The following is a 24,000-nucleotide window of genomic DNA, read 5'->3' as shown; positions in this document are numbered from 1 at the left end:
TTCGGTTGGTTTCCTGGCGTGGGTTCATAGGTGAGGGTGAAATTGTTTCCGCTTTCATCAAGGGCTTTTTGGTACGGGGGGGTTGCTTGGTCAAATTCAGCTTTGCTAGATGACAGCATCGATAGCCTTTTATTAATTCCGGTAGGTATTCTTTTCGTGGTGGTGGGTGGGTGGTTGCTGTCATGGTGCACGTATTGGAGTGTTGTGTTGGGTTTCGTGAATGGTTGGTAGCTGTTATTTCTCAGGTTGAAAGTGACGTCAAGGAAGTTGACGGTTTGCTTGTTGGCTTCAATCGTGATCCGTAGGCCGTTCTCTTTGAAAATTTGGCATATGCGCTTCGAAATTGTAACAGCATGCCGCCACAGGCGGAAACACCTCCTAGGTAACACATGAGCCAATCACCACGCCCCTACACCAGCCTGTACCCACCCACTCTGTGCCCTATATAATCCATGGTATGTGAATGCTCCCATTAAAATCTCCTGATGATTGAGGGAACCCCCCCTCATGAAACAGGCCTGTAGAGATGAAATAGTCTTGTGATTTTTTTTCTCCCACACACACATATATATATATATATATATATATATATATATATATATATATATATATATATATATATATATATATATATATATATATATATAAAAGAAATACTTGAATTTCAGTGAATTGTAGCTATAAATATACTCCACCGCCCCCATCTCCCGAGTTTGGAGGTCTCAAGGTCGGCAAGTATGGTCCCGCCGCTGGTCGCACAAGTCCCGGGATGCCCAAAATGTCCAAAACGCGCCAGGCAAAGTCCCACTGGAAGGCGGGAGAAAGGGAGAAAAGTCGGCAAAAGTCCCAAAAATGTTCAAAATACCTACCCAGGTTCATAATTACTGTATTCACGATGATTAGATATTTGCACTATTATGGTACTCTAATTGGTATAAATATTGTTTATATGGTGGCCTGAAGTTTAAAACACGTTTACATTTGATAAAACAAATTGCAATTACACAAACCCAAAAAATGGCGGAAATAACAAACAAAAATCCAAAACAACTTACAATTTCAGAAACCAGAAAGGGAAGACTGCTAAGTTAACCCATCAGTTTGTTCATGTCCGTACGTTCCTATTCTCTCCTTTCAGTAAACACAATACAATACTATGAAATATTAGTCAATTTGTTCAAGTGTTTTTCTGAAATTCTACAAAAGCCAAAAGCAGTGAAATTGTCACGTTGTGTAAATGGTCAATAAAAAGAGAATACAACAAATCCTTTTCAACTTATATTCAATTGAATAGACTGCAAAGACAAGATATTTCACGTTTAAACTGGAAAACTTTGTTATTTTTTTGCAAATATTAGCGCATGCCTGCAACATGTTTAAAAAAAAAGCTGGCATAAGTGGCAAAAAAGACTGAGAAAGTTGAGGAATGCTCATCAAACACTTATTTGGAACATCCCACAGGTGAACAGGCTAATTGGGAACAGGTGGGTGCCATGATTGGGGAATAAAAGCAGCTTCCATGAAATGCTCAGTCATTCACAAACAAGGACGGGGCGAGGGTCACCACTTTGTCAACAAATGCGCGAGAAAATGGTTCAAGAACAACATTTCTCAACCAGCTTTTGCAAGAAATTCAGGGATTTCGCCATCCACGCTCCGTAATATCATCAAAAGGTTCAGAGAATCTGGACAAATCCCTGCACGTAAGCAGCGAGGCTGAAAACCAACATTGAATGCCCGTGACTTTCGATCCCTCAGGCGGGACTGCATCAAATACAGACATCGGTGTGTAAAGGATATCACCACATGGGCTCAGGAACACTTTAGAAACCCACTGTCAGTATCTACAGTTGGTCGCTACATCTGTAAGTGCAAGTTAAAATTCTACTCTGCAAAGCGAAAGCCATTTATCAACAACACCCAGAAATGCCGCCGGCTTCGCTAGGCCTGAGCTCATCTAAGATGGACTGATACGAAGTGTAAAAGTGTTCTGTGGTCTGACGAGTCCACATTTCAAATTGTTTTTGGAAACTGTGGACGTCGTGTCCTCCGGACCAAAGAGGAAAAGAACCATCCGGATTTTTATAGGCGCAAAGTTAAAAGGCTAGCATTTGTGATGGTATGGGGGTGTATTAGTGCCCAAGGCGTGGGTAACTTACACATCTGTGAAGGCACCATTAATGCAGAAAGATACATACAGGTTTTGGAGCATTATAATGGACGCCCCTGCTTATTTCAGCAAGACAATGCCAAGCCACGTGTTACATCAACGTGGCTTCATAATAAAAGAGTGCGGGTACTAGACTGGCCTGCCTGTAGTCCAGACCTGTCCCCCATTGAAAATGTGTGGCGCATTATGAAGCCTAAAATAGCACAACGGAGGAACAACTTAAGCTGTACATCAAGCAAGAATGGGAAAGAATTCCACCTGAGAAGCTTCAAAAATGTGTCTCCTCAGTTCCCAAATCTTTACTGAGTGTTGTTAAAAGGAAAGGCCATGTAACACAGTGGTAAAAATGCCCCTGTGACAATTTCTTTGCAATGTGTTGCTGCCATTAAATTCTAAGTTAATGATTATTTGCAAAAAAAAATTCAGTTTTTCAGTGTGAATATGAAATATCTTGTCTTTGCAGTCTATTCATCTGAATATAAGTTGAAAAGGATTTGTTGTATTCTCTTTTTATTGACCATTTACACAACGTGACAACTTCACTGCTTTTGGCTTTTTGTAAATGGTTTTGTCCTTGATTAATTTTTCAATTAATTTGTGTCGTAGGTTGTTTTCGCTTTTGTTAGTTCTTCTGTCATTTTAATTAGTTTCATGAAATGTGCAAGTGCTTTTCAAGCCCTCATAGTTTTATCTGCAAAATTGGTAAAAGAACGACATTACGTTACACCATAATATAACTTCAATAAATATATATATATATATATATATATATACAGGTAAAAGCCAGTAAATTAGAATATTTTGAAAAACTTGATTTATTTCAGTAATGGCATTCAAAAGGTGTAACTTGTACATTATATTTATTCATTGCACACAGACTGATGCATTCAAATGTTTATTTCATTTAATTTTGATGATTTGAAGTGGCAACAAATGAAAATCCAAAATTCCGTGTGTCACAAAATTAGAATATTACTTAAGGCTAATACAAAAAAGGGATTTTTAGAAATGTTGGCCAACTGAAAAGTATGAAAATGAAAAATATGAGCATGTACAATACTCAATACTTGGTTGGAGCTCCTTTTCCCTCAATTACTGCGTTAATGCGGCGTGGCATGGAGTCGATGAGTTTCTGGCACTGCTCAGGTGTTATGAGAGCCCAGGTTGCTCTGATAGTGGCCTTCAACTCTTCTGCGTTTTTGGGTCTGGCATTCTGCATCTTCCTTTTCACAATACCCCACAGATTTTCTATGGGGCTAAGGTCAGGGGAGTTGGCGGGCCAATTTAGAACAGAAATACCATGGTCCGTAAACCAGGCACGGGTAGATTTTGCGCTGTGTGCAGGCGCCAAGTCCTGTTGGAACTTGAAATCTCCATCTCCATAGAGCAGGTCAGCAGCAGGAAGCATGAAGTGCTCTAAAACTTGCTGGTAGACGGCTGCGTTGACCCTGGATCTCAGGAAACAGAGTGGACCGACACCAGCAGATGACATGGCACCCCAAACCATCACTGATGGTGGAAACTTTACACTAGACTTCAGGCAACGTGGATCCTGTGCCTCTCCTGTCTTCCTCCAGACTCTGGGACCTCGATTTCCAAAGGAAATGCAAAATTTGCTTTCGTCAGAAAACATGACTTTGGACCACTCAGCAGCAGTCCAGCTCTTTTTTTCCTTAGCCCAGGTGAGACGCTTTTCGCGCTGTTTCTTGGTCAACAGTGGCTTGACACGAGGTTTGCGGCAGTTGAAACCCATGTCTTTCAAGCGTCTCTTGGTGGTGGATCTTGAAGCACTGACTCCAGCAGCTGTCCACTCCTTCTGAATCTCCCCCACATTTTTGAATGGGTTTTTTTTCACAATCTTGACCAGGGCGCGGTGATCCCTATCGCTTGTACACTTTTTCTGACCACAGTTTTTCCTTCCCTTTGCCTCTCCATTAATGTGTTTGGACACAGAGCTCTGAGAACAGCCAGCCTCTTCAGCAATAACCTTTTGTGTCTTTCCCTCCTTGTGCAATGTGTCGATGGTTGCCTTTTGGACAGCTGTCAAATCTGAAGTCTTCCCCATGTTTGTGTAGGCTTCAGAACTGGACTGAGAGACCATTTAAAGCCCTTTGCAGGTGTTTTGAGTTAATCAGCTGATTAGTCTGTGGCACCAGGTGTCTTCAAAATGTAACCCTTACACAATATTCTAATTTTGTGACACACGGAATTTTGGATTTTCATTTGTTGCCACTTCAAGTCATCAAAATTGAATGAAATAAACATTTGAATGCATCAGTCTGTGTGCAATGAATAAATATAATGTACAAGTTACACCTTTTGAATGCAATTACTGAAATAAATCAAGTTTTTCGAAATATTCTAATTTACTGGCTTTTACCTGTATAGTTTATTGAAACTGAAAATATTTATTAGCCTAAACTTGTAATTTTACACAATTGTATTCATATTAGAAACATACATCCATATATAATTTCTGGATAGAAATAAAACAAACAGCCTTTTTTTCACCACAGTGCCATCTTGTGGGTGTGGCAGTGCGTTGCATCCATGCATTCATTGTTTTTCATGTTGTTTTTTTTACTATATATTGTAAGGCACGGCGCTGGTGGTGCAGTGGACCAGCCTCCACCTGCAGGACAATGTCCAATCAGGCACGTTCACCTTCCAAGCTGCTCTGCACAGCGACGGACGCATTGTGTTTACCTATAAAGAGGTCACCTACCCTCACCTGGTGCTCTCCTATACTTACAGGATATTTGGATTGAACATGTGTTTTTGGGGTTTTTTTTCTGGTCCAGATTCCTGTTGACATCAGCGACATCAGCAGCGAGAATCATCCCGTCAAAGTCGGCCTGTCGGACGCTTTTGTGGTGCTTCATAACATAGAGCAGATTCCCAGTGAGTGACCTCCTTTTAGACACTTTTTGTATTCCCTTTCTTTGCTGCTAATGGAGCGGAACCATGACTGCAATCATTATTATTATTATCCTGGCAGACGTTCGACGAAGGACCATCTACGAGTACCACAAAGTGGACTTTTTAAAGTCCAAAATCTGCAATGGTACCACTGTAGAGATGTTACCTCTCCCAAGTAAGTGCACTGAACTGAATTTCTTGGCAAATGCTCTTATACAGCAAGTACCTTGCACTCTTAGAAATAAGGGTTCTAAAAGGGTTCTTCTACAAGGGCTGAGGTTCTAACTGGAACCATTTGCTTCTGAAAAACCCTTTCCCGAAGAAAGGGTTTTTCAAGGGTTCTTGGTAACGCTAATGGTTCCAGTAAGAACCATTTTGATCCGGAGAACCCTTTAAAACCCCTTTTTTGAATAATTGGTTTTAAAAGGGTTCTCACTAACACTAAGGGTTCCAGTAAGAACTATTTTGATCCAGAGAACCGTTTTTGGAAGAAAGAGTTCTTCAGGGATTGTTGAAAGCATGGGTAAGATCCTGTGTCACCAGGGACATACTTCCTGATAACATTTGCCAATAATGGTGCCTATAGTTTAAATAAATGTTTTTCTCATTAAAATGTTTTGAATGTTTGTTCAATGTCAACATGATAAATGACCACAATATAATATGAACTAAACTGATCTGTAGAATACAATATGGTTCTTTATAGAACCCTCAGAAGACAAGACGGTTATCGGTGAAAACCTTTGAAAAGGGATGTTTTTAGAACCCCCTGTGTCAGGTCTAGATGAAACCCTTGAAACTTGAAAGGGTTCTTAGTGGAACTCCCTGCATGGGTTCTAGATGAAAGTCTTGAAATACAAAAGGGTTCTTAGTGGAACTCCCTGTGTGGGTTCTAGATGAAACCCTTGAAACTTGAAAGGGTTCTTAGTGGAACTCCCTGCATGGGTTCTAGATGAAAGTCTTGAAATACAAAAGGGTTCTTAGTGGAACCCCCTGTGTGGGTTCTAGATGAAACCCTTGAAATACGAAAGAGTTCTTAGTGGAACTCCCTGCATGGGTTCTAGATGAAAGTCTTGAAATACGAAAGGGTTCTTAGTGGAACTCCCTGCATGGGTTCTAGATGAAAGTCTTGAAATACAAAAGGGTTCTTAGTGGAACTCCCTGTGTGGGTTCTAGATGAAAGTCTTGAAATACAAAAGGGTTCTTAGTGGAACTCCCTGTGTGGGTTCTAGATGAAACCCTTGAAATACGAAAGGGTTCTTAGTGGAACTCCCTGCGTGGGTTCTAGAAGAAAGTCTTGAAATACAAAAGGGTTCTTAGTGGAACTCCCTGTGTGGGTTCTAGATGAAACCCTTGAAATACGAAAGGGTTCTTAGTGGAACTCCCTGCATGGGTTCTAGATGAAAGTCTTGAAATGCAAAAGGGTTCTTAGTGGAACTCCCTGTGTGGGTTCTAGATGAAAGTCTTGAAATACAAAAGGGTTCTTAGTGGAACTCCCTATGTGGGTTCTAGATGAAACCCTTGAAATACGAAAGGGTTCTTAGTGGAACTCCCTGCATGGGTTCTAGATGAAAGTCTTGAAATACAAAAGGGTTCTTAGTGGAACTCCCTGTGTGAGTTCTAGATGAAACCCTTGAAACTTGAAAGGGTTCTTAGTGGAACTCCCTGCATAGGTTCTAGATGAAACCCTTGACAAACGAAAGGGTTCTTAGTGGAACTCCCTGTGTGGGTTCTAGATGAAACCCTTGAAATACGAAAGGGTTCTTAGTGGAACTCCCTGCATGGGTTCTAGATGAAAGTCTTGAAATACAAAAGGGTTCTTAGTGGAACTCCCTGTGTGGGTTCTAGATGAAAGTCTTGAAATACAAAAGGGTCCTCAATCTCGTTACCTTGCGTAATGACAATAAAGCTGATTCTGATTCTGATTCTGATTAGTGGAACTCCCTGTGTGGGTTCTAGATGAAACCCTTGAAATACGAAAGGGTTCTTAGTGGAACTCCCTGCATGGGTTCTAGATGAAAGTCTTGAAATACAATCAATCAATCAATCAATCTTTATTTATATAGCCCTAAATCACAAGTGTCTCAAAGGGCTGCACAAGCCACAACGACATCCTCGGTACAAAGCCCACATACGGGCAAGGAAAAACTCACCCCAGTGGGACGTCGATGTGAATGACTATGAGAAACCTTGGAGAGGACCGCATATGTGGGTAACCCCCCCCCCCCCCCCTCTAGGGGAGACCGAAAGCAATGGATGTCGAGTGGGTCTGACATAATATTGTGAGAGTCCAGTCCATAGTGGATCCAACATAATAGTAAGAGTCCAGTCCATAGTGGGGCCAGCAGGACACCATCCCGAGCGGAGACGGGATGGTGCAAAAGGGTTCTTAGTGGAACTCCCTGTGTGGGTTCTAGATGAAAGTCTTGAAATACAAAAGGGTTCTTAGTGGAACTCCCTGTGTGGGTTCTAGATGAAACCCTTGAAATACGAAAGGGTTCTTAGTGGAACTCCCTGCATGGGTTCTAGATGAAAGTCTTGAAATACAAATGGGTTCCTAGTGGAACTCCCTGTGTGGGTTCTAGAAGAAAGTCTTGAAATACAAAAGGGTTCTTAGTGGAACTCCCTGTGTGGGTTCTAGATGAAACCCTTGAAATACGAAAGGGTTCTTAGTGGAACTCCCTGCGTGGGTTCTTTGTAGAACCTCTCATGGGGGGTTCTGGGTGGAACCTTACACACACAGTTCTTTATAGAACCCTCAGAAGACAAGACGGTTATCGGTGAAAACCTTTGAAAAGGGATGTTTTTAGAACCCCCTGTGTCAGGTCTAGATGAAACCCTTGAAACTTGAAAGGGTTCTTAGTGGAACTCCCTGCATAGGTTCTAGATGAAACCCTTGACAAACGAAAGGGTTCTTAGTGGAACTCCCTGTGTGGGTTCTAGATGAAACCCTTGAAATACGAAAGGGTTCTTAGTGGATCTCCCTGCATGGGTTCTAGATGAAAGTCTTGAAATACAAAAGGGTTCTTAGTGGAACTCCCTGTGTGGGTTCTAGATGAAAGTCTTGAAATCCAAAAGGGTTCTTAGTGGAACTCCCTGTGTGGGTTCTAGATGAAACCCTTGAAATACGAAAGGGTTCTTAGTGGAACTCCCTGCATGGGTTCTAGATGAAAGTCTTGAAATACAAAAGGGTTCTTAGTGGAACTCCCTGTGTGGGTTCTAGATGAAAGTCTTGAAATACAAAAGGGTTCTTAGTGGAACTCCCTGCGTGGGTTCTAGATGAAAGTCTTGAAATACAAAAGGGTTCTTAGTGGAACTCCCTGCGTGGGTTCTAGATGAAAGTCTTGAAATACAAAAGGGTTCTTAGTGGAACTCCCTGTGTGGGTTCTAGATGAAACCCTTGAAATACGAAAGGGTTCTTAGTGGAACTCCCTGCATGGGTTCTAGATGAAAGTCTTGAAATACAAAAGGGTTCTTAGTGGAACTCCCTGTGTGGGTTCTAGATGAAACCCTTGAAATACGAAAGGGTTCTTAGTGGAACTCCCTGCATGGGTTCTAGATGAAAGTCTTGAAATACAAAAGGGTTCTTAGTGGAACTCCCTGTGTGGGTTCTAGATGAAAGTCTTGAAATACAAAAGGGTTCTTAGTGGAACTCCCTGCGTGGGTTCTAGATGAAAGTCTTGAAATACAAAAGGGTTCTTAGTGGAACTCCCTGTGTGGGTTCTAGATGAAAGTCTTGAAATACAAAAGGGTTCTTAGTGGAACTCCCTGTGTGGGTTCTAGATGAAACCCTTGAATTACGAAAGGGTTCTTAGTGGAACTCCCTGCATGGGTTCTAGATGAAACCCTTGAAATACGAAAGGGTTCTTAGTGGAACTCCCTGTGTGAGTTCTCGATGAAAGTCTTGAAATACAAAAGGGTTCTTAGTGGAACTCCCTGCGTGGGTTCTAGATGAAAGTCTTGAATTACAAAAGGGTTCTTAGTGGAACTCCCTGTGTGGGTTCTAGATGAAACCCTTGAAATACGAAAGGGTTCTTAGTGGAACTCCCTGCGTGGGTTCTAGATGAAAGTCTTGAAATACAAAAGGGTTCTTAGTGGAACTCCCTGTGTGGGTTCTAGATGAAACCCTTGAAATACGAAAGGGTTCTTAGTGGAACTCCCTGCGTGGGTTCTAGAAGAAAGTCTTGAAATACAAAAGGGTTCTTAGTGGAACTCCCTGTGTGGGTTCTAGATGAAACCCTTGAAATACGAAAGGGTTCTTAGTGGAACTCCCTGCGTGGGTTCTTTGTAGAACCTCTCATGGGGGGTTCTGGGTGGAACCTTACACACACAGTTCTTTATAGAACCCTCAGAAGACAAGACGGTTATCAGTGAAAACCTTTGAAAAGGGATGTTTTTAGAACCCCCTGTGTCAGGTCTAGATGAAACCCTTGAAACTTGAAAGGGTTCTTAGTGGAACTCCCTGCATAGGTTCTAGATGAAACCCTTGACAAACGAAAGGGTTCTTAGTGGAACTCCCTGTGTGGGTTCTAGATGAAACCCTTGAAATACGAAAGGGTTCTTAGTGGAACTCCCTGCATGGGTTCTAGATGAAAGTCTTGAAATACAAAAGGGTTCTTAGTGGAACTCCCTGTGTGGGTTCTAGATGAAAGTCTTGAAATACAAAAGGGTTCTTAGTGGAACTCCCTGTGTGGGTTCTAGATGAAAGTCTTGAAATACAAAAGGGTCCTCAATCTCGTTACCTTGCGTAATGACAATAAAGCTGATTCTGATTCTGATTCTGATTAGTGGAACTCCCTGTGTGGGTTCTAGATGAAACCCTTGAAATACGAAAGGGTTCTTAGTGGAACTCCCTGCATGGGTTCTAGATGAAAGTCTTGAAATACAATCAATCAATCAATCAATCTTTATTTATATAGCCCTAAATCACAAGTGTCTCAAAGGGCTGTACAAGCCACAACGACATCCTCGGTACAAAGCCCACATACGGGCAAGGAAAAACTCACCCCAGTGGGACGTCGATGTGAATGACTATGAGAAACCTTGGAGAGGACCGCATATGTGGGTAACCCCCCCCCTCTAGGGGAGACCGAAAGCAATGGATGTCGAGTGGGTCTGACATAATATTGTGAGAGTCCAGTCCATAGTGGATCCAACATAATAGTAAGAGTCCAGTCCATAGTGGGGCCAGCAGGACACCATCCCGAGCGGAGACGGGATGGTGCAAAAGGGTTCTTAGTGGAACTCCCTGTGTGGGTTCTAGATGAAAGTCTTGAAATACAAAAGGGTTCTTAGTGGAACTCCCTGTGTGGGTTCTAGATGAAACCCTTGAAATACGAAAGGGTTCTTAGTGGAACTCCCTGCATGGGTTCTAGATGAAAGTCTTGAAATACAAAAGGGTTCTTAGTGGAACTCCCTGTGTGGGTTCTAGATGAAAGTCTTGAAATACAAAAGGGTTCTTAGTGGAACTCCCTGTGTGGGTTCTAGATGAAAGTCTTGAAATACAAAAGGGTTCTTAGTGGAACTCCCTGTGTGGGTTCTAGATGAAAGTCTTGAAATACAAAAGGGTTCTTAGTGGAACTCCCTGTGTGGGTTCTAGATGAAACCCTTGAAATACAAAAGGGTTCTTAGTGGAACTCCCTGCATGGGTTCTAGATGAAAGTCTTGAAATACAAATGGGTTCCTAGTGGAACTCCCTGTTTGGGTTCTAGAAGAAAGTCTTGAAATACAAAAGGGTTCTTAGTGGAACTCCCTGTGTGGGTTCTAGATGAAACCCTTGAAATACGAAAGGGTTCTTAGTGGAACTCCCTGCGTGGGTTCTTTGTAGAACCTCTCATGAGGGGTTCTGGGTGGAACCTTACACACACAGTTCTTTATAGAACCCTCAGAAGACAAGACGGTTATCGGTGAAAACCTTTGAAAAGGGATGTTTTTAGAACCCCCTGTGTCAGGTCTAGATGAAACCCTTGAAACTTGAAAGGGTTCTTAGTGGAACTCCCTGCATAGGTTCTAGATGAAACCCTTGACAAACGAAAGGGTTCTTAGTGGAACTCCCTGTGTGGGTTCTAGATGAAACCCTTGAAATACGAAAGGGTTCTTAGTGGAACTCCCTGCATGGGTTCTAGATGAAAGTCTTGAAATACAAAAGGGTTCTTAGTGGAACTCCCTGTGTGGGTTCTAGATGAAAGTCTTGAAATACAAAAGGGTTCTTAGTGGAACTCCCTGTGTGGGTTCTAGATGAAACCCTTGAAATACGAAAGGGTTCTTAGTGGAACTCCCTGCATGGGTTCTAGATGAAAGTCTTGAAATACGAAAGGGTTCTTAGTGGAACTCCCTGCATGGGTTCTAGATGAAAGTCTTGAAATACAAAAGGGTTCTTAGTGGAACTCCCTGTGTGGGTTCTAGATGAAAGTCTTGAAATACAAAAGGGTTCTTAGTGGAACTCCCTGTGTGGGTTCTAGATGAAACCCTTGAAATACGAAAGGGTTCTTAGTGGAACTCCCTGCGTGGGTTCTAGATGAAAGTCTTGAAATACAAAAGGGTTCTTAGTGGAACTCCCTGCATGGGTTCTAGATGAAAGTCTTGAAATACAAAAGGGTTCTTAGTGGAACTCCCTGTGTGGGTTCTAGATGAAACCCTTGACAAACGAAAGGGTTCTTAGTGGAACTCCCTGTGTGGGTTCTAGATGAAACCCTTGAAATACGAAAGGGTTCTTAGTGGAACTCCCTGCATGGGTTCTAGATGAAACCCTTGAAACTTGAAAGGGTTCTTAGTGGAACTCCCTGCATAGGTTCTAGATGAAACCCTTGACAAACGAAAGGGTTCTTAGTGGAACTCCCTGTGTGGGTTCTAGATGAAACCCTTGAAATACGAAAGGGTTCTTAGTGGAACTCCCTGCGTGGGTTCTTTGTAGAACCTCTCATGGGGGGTTCTGGGTGGAACCTTACACACACAGTTCTAGGTAGAACCCTCCAAAAGGGTTCCAGGTGGAACCTTTATAAAAAGGTTCTACCTGGAGCCAAAAAGGGTTCTCCTATGAGGACGAGCCGAAGAACCATATATGGTTCTACTTAGCACTTTTATTTCTAAGAGTGTGGGATATGACCTTAACTGGCTCTGTGACGCAGCCCGTACTTTGAAAAACTCATATTGCGAAACCGCATCGGCCATTGAAATGAATTACAATCAATATTACAAACTTTTTGCCATGTACAGTTGAATGACGTTTCATGAAAGCAGAGTGTGTGTGAGCTAGAGATGTCCTATAATATCGGACTGCCGATATTATCGGCCGATAAATGCTTTAAAATGTAATATCGGAAATTATCGGTTTCAAAATTATCGGTGTCAGTTCCAAAAACTAATATTTATGACTTTTTAAAACGCCATTTTAAAAAGTAGAGAGCGCCAATAAACCTTAAAGGCACTGCCTTTGCGTGCCGGCCCAGTCACGTAATATCTACGGCTTTACACACACACACAAGTGAATGCAAGCATACTTAGTCAACAGCCATACAGTTCACACTGAGGGTGGCCGTATAAACAACTTTAACACTGTTACAAATATGCGCCACACTGTGAACCCACACCAAACAAGAATGACAAACACATTTCGGGAGAACATCCGAAGCACAACATAAACACAACAGAACAAATACCCAGAACCCCTTGCAGCACTAACTCGCTACAATATACACCCCCGCTACCACCAAACCTCGCCCCCGCCCACCAAATTAATGTTGATATTTACCTCAGAAGGCTGCAAATAGAAAAGAGGCATTCAATTTTTTATTAAAATTGTATTTAATATACCATTGAAGCCACACATTTTCAATGGGAGACAGGTCTGGACTACAGGCAGGCCAGTCTAGTACCCGCACTCTTTTACTATGAAGCCACGTTTATGTAACACGTGGCTTGGCTTTGTCTTGCTGAAATAAGCAGGGGCGTTCCCCAACCTTATCAGTATTTATTGCCACCTTTCCCATCCGCACCGTAACACAACAGAACAAATACCCAGAATCCCTTGCAGCACTAACTCTTCCGGGACGCTACAATGTACACCCCCCCACCCCCACTCACACCACAATCATGCCCTCCTCATGCTCTCTCAGGGAGAGCATGTCCCAAATTCCAAGCTGCTGTTTTGAGGCATGTTAAAAAACCCTAACCCTAACCCTAACCCTAACCCGGGGCATCACAACAAAATTAAGCATAATAATGTGTTCATTCCACGACTGTATATATCGGTATCGCTTGATATCGGAATCGGTAATTAAGAGTTGGACAATATCGGATATCGGCAAAAAAAGCCATTATCGGACATCTCTAGTGTGAACGTGTGCCTTTAAAAGTAGCGCCTGTTGCCAAGTGACGTGTGACATCAGCAAGAGAGCCAGACAGAGCAGCATTAGCCCAGGTGTGTTTGTTAGCTCCTGCGAGACAAAATTTCACTGGATCGTTACCTGTTGTTCATAAAAAGGACTAAATGCGTTTCGATGGCTGTCTTATGTTCTTACAAACGGGGTGTTGTAGGAGCGTATGCTTCTCACTTCGATCATTGATTTGTTGGTCATTACTCCCACATAGTAGTGGTACTGCAGGGGTGCTCACACTTTTTCTGCAGGCGAGCTACTTTTCAATTGATCAAGTCGTGGGGATCTACCTCATTCATATATATCATTTATATTTACTTATTTATGAAATATATGTTTTTGTTAACAAGTTAAAGGTGTTTAATGATAATGCAAGCATGTTTAACACATATAGTTAATATTGTTAACAACTTAAAGGTGTTTAAAGATAATACAAGCATGTTTAACACATATAGTTATTATTGTTAACAAGTTAAAGGTGTTTAAAGATAATACAAGCATGTTTAACACATATAGTTAATATTGTTAACAAGTTAAAGGTGTTTAAAGATAATACAAGCATGTTTAACACATATAGTTAATATTGTTAATAAGTTAAAGGTGTTTAAAGATAATACAAGCATGTTTAATACATATTGTTAATAAGTTAAAGGTGTTTAAAGATAATACAAGCATGTTTAACACATATAGTTAATATTGTTAATAAGTTAAAGGTGTTTAAAGATAATACAAGCATGTTTAACACATATAGTTAATATTGTTAACAAGTTAAAGGTGTTTAAAGATAATACAAGCATGTTTAACACATATAGTTAATATTGTTAACAAGTTAAAGGTGTTTAAAGATAATACAAGCATGTTTAACACATATAGTTAATATTGTTAATAAGTTAAAGGTGTTTAAAGATAATACAAGCATGTTTAACACATATAGTTAATATTGTTAATAAGTTAAAGGTGTTTAAAGATAATACAAGCATGTTTAACACATATAGTTAATATTGTTAACAAGTTAAAGGTGTTTAATGATAATACAAGCATGTTTAATACATATAGTTAATATTGTTAACAACTTAAAGGTGTTTAAAGATAATACAAGCATGTTTAACACATATAGTTAATATTGTTAACAAGTTAAAGGTGTTTAATGATAATACAAGTATGTTTAATACATATAGTTAATATTGTTAACAACTTAAAGGTGTTTAAAGATAACACAAGCATGTTTAACACATATAGTTAATATTGTTAACAAGTTAAAGGTGTTTAAAGATAATACAAGCATGTTTAATACATATAGTTAATATTGTTAATAAGTTAAAGGTGTTTAAAGATAATACAAGCATGTTTAATACATATAGTTAATATTGTTAATAAGTTAAAGGTGTTTAAAGATAATACAAGCATGTTTAACACATATAGTTAATATTGTTAACAAGTTAAAGGTGTTTAAATATAATACAAGTATGTTTAACACATATAGTTAATATTGTTAATAAGTTAATGGTGTTTAATGATAATACAAGCATGTTTAACACATATAGTTAATATTGTTAATAAGTTAAAGGTGTTTAAAGATAATACAAGCATGTTTAACCCATATAGTTAATATTGTTAATAAGTTAAAGGTGTTTAAAGATAATACAAGCATGTTTAACACATATAGATTCCTTTCTTTCATGAAGACAAGAATATAAGTTGGTGTATTACCTGATTGTGATGACTTGCATTGATAGGAATCAGACAGTGGTGCTGATAATGTCCGCATTTTCGAATGGAGGAGGAAAAAAGTCCTCCTTTCTGTCCAATACCACATGAAAGTGGTTGGTTTTTGGCATCTTATTTGTCCAGCTTCCGTACTCCTTTGTATACACTTTACAAGAAACACATTGTCGGCAAACTCCGTAGCTTGCTAGCTTGTGCACGCCAGCTTTCTGAGACTCTTATTTTGGTAGCGCAGGCAGGATGAAGCAGAGCTTTTTTATGAAATATATGTTTTTGTTAACAAGTTAAAGGTGTTTAATGATAATGCAAGCATGTTTAATACATATTGTTAATAAGTTAAAGGTGTTTAATGATAATACAAGCATGTTTAATACATATAGTTAATATTGTTAACAACTTAAAGGTGTTTAAAGATAATACAAGCATGTTTAACACATATAGTTAATATTGTTAACAAGTTAAAGGTGTTTAATGATAATACAAGTATGTTTAATACATATAGTTAATATTGTTAACAACTTAAAGGTGTTTAAAGATAATACAAGCATGTTTAACACATATAGTTAATATTGTTAATAAGTTAAAGGTGTTTAAAGATAATACAAGCATGTTTAATACATAGAGTTAATATTGTTAATAAGTTAAAGGTGTTTAAAGATAATACAAGCATGTTTAACACATATAGTTAATATTGTTAATAAGTTAAAGGTGTTTAAAGATAATACAAGCATGTTTAATACATATAGTTAATATTGTTAACAAGTTAAAGGTGTTTAAAGATAATACAAGCATGTTTAATACATATTGTTAATAAGTTAAAGGTGTTTAAAGATAATACAAGCATGTTTAACACATATAGTTAATATTGTTAATAAGTTAAAGGTGTTTAATGATAATACAAGCATGTTTAACACATATACGGCAGTTAATATTGTTAATAAGTTAAAGGTGTTTAAAGATAATACAAGCATGTTTAACACATATAGTTAATATTGTTAATAAGTTAAAGGTGTTTAAAGATAATACAAGCATGTTTAACACATATAGTTAATATTGTTAACAAGTTAAAGGTGTTTAAAGATAATACAAGCATGTTTAACACATATAGTTAATATTGTTAACAAGTTAAAGGTGTTTAAAGATAATACAAGCATGTTTAACACATATAGTTAATATTGTTAATAAGTTAAAGGTGTTTAAAGATAATACAAGCATGTTTAACACATATAGTTAATATTGTTAATAAGTTAAAGGTGTTTAAAGATAATACAAGCATGTTTAACACATATAGTTAATATTGTTAACAAGTTAAAGGTGTTTAATGATAATACAAGCATGTTTAATACATATAGTTAATATTGTTAACAACTTAAAGGTGTTTAAAGATAATACAAGCATGTTTAACACATATAGTTAATATTGTTAACAAGTTAAAGGTGTTTAATGATAATACAAGTATGTTTAATACATATAGTTAATATTGTTAACAACTTAAAGGTGTTTAAAGATAACACAAGCATGTTTAACACATATAGTTAATATTGTTAACAAGTTAAAGGTGTTTAAAGATAATACAAGCATGTTTAATACATATAGTTAATATTGTTAATAAGTTAAAGGTGTTTAAAGATAATACAAGCATGTTTAATACATATAGTTAATATTGTTAATAAGTTAAAGGTGTTTAAAGATAATACAAGCATGTTTAACACATATAGTTAATATTGTTAACAAGTTAAAGGTGTTTAAATATAATACAAGTATGTTTAACACATATAGTTAATATTGTTAATAAGTTAATGGTGTTTAATGATAATACAAGCATGTTTAACACATATAGTTAATATTGTTAATAAGTTAAAGGTGTTTAAAGATAATACAAGCATGTTTAACCCATATAGTTAATATTGTTAATAAGTTAAAGGTGTTTAAAGATAATACAAGCATGTTTAACACATATAGATTCCTTTCTTTCATGAAGACAAGAATATAAGTTGGTGTATTACCTGATTGTGATGACTTGCATTGATAGGAATCAGACAGTGGTGCTGATAATGTCCGCATTTTCGAATGGAGGAGGAAAAAAGTCCTCCTTTCTGTCCAATACCACATGAAAGTGGTTGGTTTTTGGCATCTTATTTGTCCAGCTTCCGTACTCCTTTGTATACACTTTACAAGAAACACATTGTCGGCAAACTCCGTAGCTTGCTAGCTTGTGCACGCCAGCTTTCTGAGACTCTTATTTTGGTAGCGCAGGCAGGATGAAGCAGAGCTTTTTTATGAAATATATGTTTTTGTTAACAAGTTAAAGGTGTTTAATGATAATGCAAGCATGTTTAATACATATTGTTAATAAGTTAAAGGTGTTTAATGATAATACAAGCATGTTTAATACATATAGTTAATATTGTTAACAACTTAAAGGTGTTTAAAGATAATACAAGCATGTTTAACACATATAGTTAATATTGTTAACAAGTTAAAGGTGTTTAATGATAATACAAGTATGTTTAATACATATAGTTAATATTGTTAACAACTTAAAGGTGTTTAAAGATAATACAAGCATGTTTAACACATATAGTTAATATTGTTAAGTTAAAGGTGTTTAAAGATAATACAAGCATGTTTAACACATATAGTTAATATTGTTAACAAGTTAAAGGTGTTTAAAGATAATACAAGCATGTTTAACACATATAGTTAATATTGTTAACAAGTTAAAGGTGTTTAAAGATAATACAAGCATGTTTAACACATATAGTTAATATTGTTAACAAGTTAAAGGTGTTTAAAGATAATACAAGCATGTTTAATACATATAGTTAATATTGTTAACAACTTAAAGGTGTTTAAAGATAATACAAGCATGTTTAACACATATAGTTAATATTGTTAACAAGTTAAAGGTGTTTAAAGATAATACAAGCATGTTTAATACATATTGTTAATAAGTTAAAGGTGTTTAAAGATAATACAAGCATGTTTAACACATATAGTTAATATTGTTAATAAGTTAAAGGTGTTTAATGATAATACAAGCATGTTTAACACATATAGTTAATATTGTTAATAAGTTAAAGGTGTTTAAAGATAATACAAGCATGTTTAACACATATAGATTCCTTTCTTTCATGAAGACAAGAATATAAGTTGGTGTATTACCTGATTCTGATGACTTGCATTGATTGGAATCAGACAGTGGTGCTGATGTCCGCATTTTCGAATGGAGGAGGAAAAAAATCCTCCTTTCTGTCCAATACCACATGAAAGTGGTTGGTTTTTGGCATCTTATTTGTCCAGCTTCCGTACTCCTTTGTATACACTTTACAAGAAATACATTGTCGGCAAACTCCGTAGCTTGCTAGCTTGTGCACGCCAGCTTTCTGAGACTCTTATTTTGGTAGCGCAGGCAGGATGAAGCAGAGCTTTTATTGTGCAACTGTGCAGTCGGTCTTTGGAGTTTTGACGACATGTACGGCGCCAGAGTCTGTTGAAATAAAGTGTTTCTCGCCATCCGGTCGGTAATTTTAATGATCTGGCAGCAGCCAGCGTCATGTCAGAAGACCCTCGGGTGCCGTGAATGTCAATCAAGTGACGTCATAGTGAAGATTTATGATCGCTCATTTTTAGGACTATTTTTTTAATGCCTGGCTGGTGATCGACTGACATACCCTCCGCGATCGACGAAATGAGCACCCCTGTGGTACTGTGTGTGTAAACGTACATGTTGTGTCTGCGGTCCTCTCCAAGGTTTCTCATTGTCATCCCATTGGGTTGAGTTTTTCCCTTGCCCTTATGTGGGATCTGTACCGAGGATGTCGTTGTGGCTTGTGCAGCCCTTTGAGACACTTGTGATTTAGGGCTATATAAGTAAACATTGATTGAGGAAAAAAAGAGTCGTGACGCTGTTTACTGTTTGTCCTCAGCTTGTCTGCAGTTCTCCGGCTGCGCTCCATGTGTCACGTCTCAGATCGGCTTCAACTGCACCTGGTGCTCCCGCCTGCAGAGGTCCGCTGGAAAAAAAAAGCACACGCCAAATGTGAAGCATTCTTTCAAATCTGCTTCACAACTTCCTCTTCTTCTGCTTGGCAGATGTTCCAGCGGCTTCGACCGAAACCGGCAAGGCTGGGTAGACTACGGCTGCCAGGAGGAGGTTTGTACTCGCTGCTGATTGATCAGTCCGACCCACGCGTGAGCTGACCCCCCCGGTCCTCCGCCAGAGACGAGACCCGCGTTGTTTACGCGGACGCCACGTCACGGATGCGACGCTGACGCGACGCCACTTCTTCACGGCCGCCACCACTCCAGCTGCTGCCACGTCAGGCCAGCGGATGACCTCCGGTGTGACCTCCGTGCCTGTAGGCAACACTTCCACCGCCGAGAACCAGCCGACACGCGGCAGCAGCAGCGGGAAGAATGCGACGTCTACTCCTTGGTCCTTCACCAGCCGGCCTACAGGTCACTTTTCACACACTCCGAGAGCACTCAGACGTACATGCAGGCTTAAACTTACACTTCTGGACTACAGGCAAGCCACGCTGTTGTAACAACTTGGCATTGTCTTGCTGAAATAAGCAGGGGCGTCCATGATAACGTTGCTTGGATTGCAACATATGTTGCTCCAAAAACCTGTATGTACCTTTCAGCATTAATGGTGCCTTCACAGATGTGTAAGTTACCGTATTTTCCGCACCATAAGCCGCCCTGGGTTATAAGCCGCGCCTTCAATGAACGGCATATTTCAAAACTTTGTCCACCTATAAGCCGCCCCGTGTTGTAAGCCGCATCTAACTGCGCTAAAGGAATGTCAAAAAAACAGTCAGATAGGTCAGTCAAACTTTAATAATATATTAAAAACCAGCGTGATGTGGGCGCGCATGGAGTCGTATATCAACATGGACGGAGCTGCGTGAAAAAAGCCACCCGGCCTCTTCGCGTAAACTTCCCTTAACCACTCGCTCATCTTTTCTTCATCCATCCATCCCTTCGAGTTAGCTTTTATGATGACGCCGGCTGGAAAGGTCTCTTTTGGCAAGGTCTTCCTTTTGAATATCACCATGGGTGGAAGTTTCTGGCCATTAGCATGGCAAGCTAGAACCACAGTGAAGGATGACTTCTCATTCCCTGTGGTGCGAATATTCACCGTACGTGCTCCCGTTGTATCCACAGTGCGGTTCACAGGAATATCAAAAGTCAGTGGAACCTCGTCCATGTTGATAATGTTCTCTGGCCGGATCTTTTTTTCAGCTATCTTGTTTTTACAATATGCACGGAAAGTAGCCAGCTTTTCTTGAAAGTCTTTAGGCAGTTGCTGTGAAATAGTAGTCCGTGTGCGGATGGAGAGATTGCGTCTTTTCATGAACCGGAAACCTGTCGCTTAGTAGGAGCCATTTTGTGGTCTTTACAGATGTAAACACACAAAGGAAATGAAACGTAATATCCGCGCGCTTCTTCTTCTTCTTCTACGCGGGCGGGTGGTTGCTTACAGTAGAAGAAGAAGCGCTTCCTGTTCTATGGGGGCGGGTGCTTACCTTGGCGGTTGCTTGCGTAGAAGAAGAAGCACTTCCTCTTCTACGGGGAAAAAAGATGGCGGCTGTTTACCGTAGTTGCGAGACCGAAACTTTATGAAAATGAATCTTAATATTAATCCATATATAAAGCGCACCGGGTTATAAGCCGCACTGTCAGCTTTTGAGTAAATTTGTGGTTTTTAGGTGCGGCTAATAGTGCGGAAAATACGGTAGTGAGAATATCTCCATGTTAAGAAACTCGACTTTGGCCCTGCCATGTCTTGTTAGTAAACACAGACACGCCTCACACACAGAGCAGCGCGCCTCTTCTCTGTCGCCTTTTCTGCAGCTCCCCAATAAAACACACTCAGATCCTCTGTTTCTAGTCGATACTGCGTTATTTTTACGTTATGTTTTATGTAGTAACGCATCATGTAGTAACGGTAACTGAGTCACTGAATATAAAAAAATAACGCGTTAGATTACTATTTACCGCCGAAAGTAACGGCGTTAGTCCCAACACTGCTGATGAACATCATCACATAATTTATTCAGAAAATAAAAATAACGACAAATAAATTAAAAAAATACATTTGTGCCCGTTTTGTTTTTAAACAAAGAAAACAATCTGAAGTTGTCTTTATTTTTAAGTTATCGTGCCGGGATTTTTCCAGTCCGGCCCACTTGGGAGTAGATTGTTCTCCATGTGGCCCCCCCATCTAAAATGAGTTCGACACCCCTGACCAGGGCCGGCCCGTGGCATAGGCCGTATAGGCAAATGCTAAGGGCGCCGTCCATCAGGGGGCGCCACGCCAGTGCCACAAATGTTGGAGAAAAAAAAAAAAAAAAGTTGGTACCGGTACTATTATTTCTAAATACAAAAAAATAGTCCCACGTTAATTAAAATGCAAAGTAAAGCTTATTTATTAGAAATATTATTTGTTACAACATTACGCCCCCCCCTCCCCTCGCACGGTGCGCCCCCTCCCTTCCCGTATCATGACTCTTTTTGGACGTCACCACATCAAAAAATCAACACAAGATGTCAAAACGGCCAAAACTGTCAGGTGCCCAGGGAAGAAAAAAGAGAAAAGAAGAGTAGGAGAAACGAGAAAAGACAGAGGTAGCAGGTAGGTAACGTTAGCCTACATGAAATTATTTGTCTGTTACAGAATGTGATAGTAACCTGGCTTTTTAGCCTTAAGCTAATGTTGCATGATTCGGCAATTGCTAATCAATAAGTAGCTAGTTCTGTTTTAACGTCGGGTTAATATTGTGGAGGGGGCTAAATTGTTATGGAAAATAATAATGTAACGTTAGGTAATTACAGTACTCCCACCTTACATTCCTCAGGGACATTTGTATTAGATCTTTTAAGCAGGTGTTATTGCCTTCTGGTTAGCTAATGTTTGCCCTGCAGGTAATAGTCACTTTTCCACCCCTTTATATATTAGGTATAGTTGTAAGCCTAGTTGTTAAAGTGCACATCATTAATGTTAATTAAGCAATATGTATGTAAAAAATATTGTATTTCATATATTCATTTTTTATTTTTTGCATTCATTTATTTATTCATATTTTTTAAATCTTGTTAACTATTCTGATTGTTAATTTGCTTTCTTTAAGTAAAAAAAGGTCAAAGACAAAGCTATTCGGTTTCTTGTGAGTATATACACTTCACTGCCGATGTGGGGGGGCGCCACCTAAAATCTTGCCTAGGGCGCCAGATTGGTTAGGGCCGGGCCTGCCCCTGACTTAAAGTATTTAAACTCAAATTATATAGGTTTTTATTTTTTATTTGTATTGTTAATTTACAAGTCAGATTCAACACAGCTGTTAAAACTTACAACATAGTGTAACGATTCCCGAATGTCCTTTACCCTAAAGTGCATTTGTTTTCCCATAGTTAAAAAATAAAGCATCTGTGGTTTTACTGACATCTAGTGGTCAAAGTTGGAACTACATCAAAAAAAATCACCTCCGGTCTTCAAGGACGCTTGGAAAGTTGAGTGTCACTCCGTTCGGACATTGAAACTCAACTGTAGTAGCCTCTTATTTTCTGACAAATGTGATGTAAAAAAAATTGCCTAAAACATTCAAACAATCGCCAAAGAAAATAGTTTCGTCATTTGAGGAAAGTCCCATCTCCCGCGCTACTTAAGCGTCTGTTTGCGCGTCAAAAGTGCGAAAGTTCCTACGTTTCCTGAAGGCATCGCGCGCCTCTCGTCACCGGGCTTGACAAAGTGGCGCTCAGTTGGTCTGAGGCCAGTTTGTTTGTGAGCAAGTCTGACATTTCAACTCCTCAGGGGATTTCACTTGATTGACGTCTGCCAAAAAACCAACCCAACCTGTTGCCATGGGGACGTTTGGCGCCACGAGTGGATTGTTGCTGATTGTTTTGCAGCTTCAGGGCAGCTTTATCAGGCCAGAATCGACTTTTGGTAAGTCACAGAAATGATCTTTCACATGCACTTTTCAATGCAATATTTATTTATATTTACACTATATTCTACACGTGCTGCACATGAAAAATAAAAACAAATAAATAAATAGAAATAAATGTTAATTAAAATTCAATATGTGGAACTACAAAATTGGGTCATTTAAAAAATGTATTATAATTAAATGTGTAATAATGTAGTATTGGACACAGTATTACATTGTGTGTGTGTGTGTGTGTTATCTTTACCACATTGATTGGCTGTGAGAAATCATGTTTTATATTGCTATAAGTTAATATTTGACTACGTTGTTATGAAACATGTTTTGTACCTGACTGCATGCATACATACATACATACATACATACATACATACATACATACATATGTGCATACAAACAGTGGGTCAGTTCATTCGTGGGCCAAGCAGCATGTGACACACACACGCACAACAACAACAAAAAAACCCACCCATGGGTGCCCTGCGGCCTGCAGGGCCTGCTGGCTGGTGTGAAGAATGTGGAGGCTGCCTTCACCCTCTGCTGTGAAGAGCAAAGTGAGTCACTAGCATGACGCTGGCCCATGAGCAAGGCATGTTTGCCACATGGCCCTTCAAGCACAATGATGCATTCACAGTCGAGACCCAAATGCATGTGAACACACACACACATGCACACACACACATGCACAAACTACATACAATTTCCAAAAAACAAACAAATGTACAATCAAGTTTCCAGCTTTTAAAAAAAAAATTCTAATGTTTTATGATGTTTTTATTGTTGTATGTAGTGACAGATAAATATGGCCTTAATAGTTTTCTGAGTTGGACAGCGAATGTTGTATTTGTGTGAATAT

The 24,000-nt window shown here is 39.2% G+C and overlaps 1 protein-coding gene across 1 annotated transcript in view; it reads left to right on the top strand.

Annotated features, from left to right (window-relative positions):
* The window catches only part of LOC133618956 (plexin domain-containing protein 2-like), a 37,003-nt gene that overhangs the window by 9,971 nt on the left and 3,032 nt on the right, over positions 1-24,000 (top strand). The window contains exons 6-12 of the mRNA XM_061979816.1: positions 4,768-4,904; positions 4,972-5,071; positions 5,169-5,264; positions 19,119-19,200; positions 19,285-19,345; positions 19,413-19,650; positions 23,573-23,698. Coding sequence (XP_061835800.1) covers positions 4,768-4,904; positions 4,972-5,071; positions 5,169-5,264; positions 19,119-19,200; positions 19,285-19,345; positions 19,413-19,650; positions 23,573-23,698 — 840 coding nt within the window. The remainder of the gene's footprint in view (positions 1-4,767; positions 4,905-4,971; positions 5,072-5,168; positions 5,265-19,118; positions 19,201-19,284; positions 19,346-19,412; positions 19,651-23,572; positions 23,699-24,000) is intronic.

Source organism: Nerophis lumbriciformis, linkage group LG19 (assembly GCF_033978685.3).
Source record: "Nerophis lumbriciformis linkage group LG19, RoL_Nlum_v2.1, whole genome shotgun sequence".
NCBI lineage: Eukaryota > Metazoa > Chordata > Actinopteri > Syngnathiformes > Syngnathidae > Nerophis > Nerophis lumbriciformis.
Note: the sequence above shows the minus strand (reverse complement) of the source record. Positions and strands in the feature narration are given on the sequence as shown.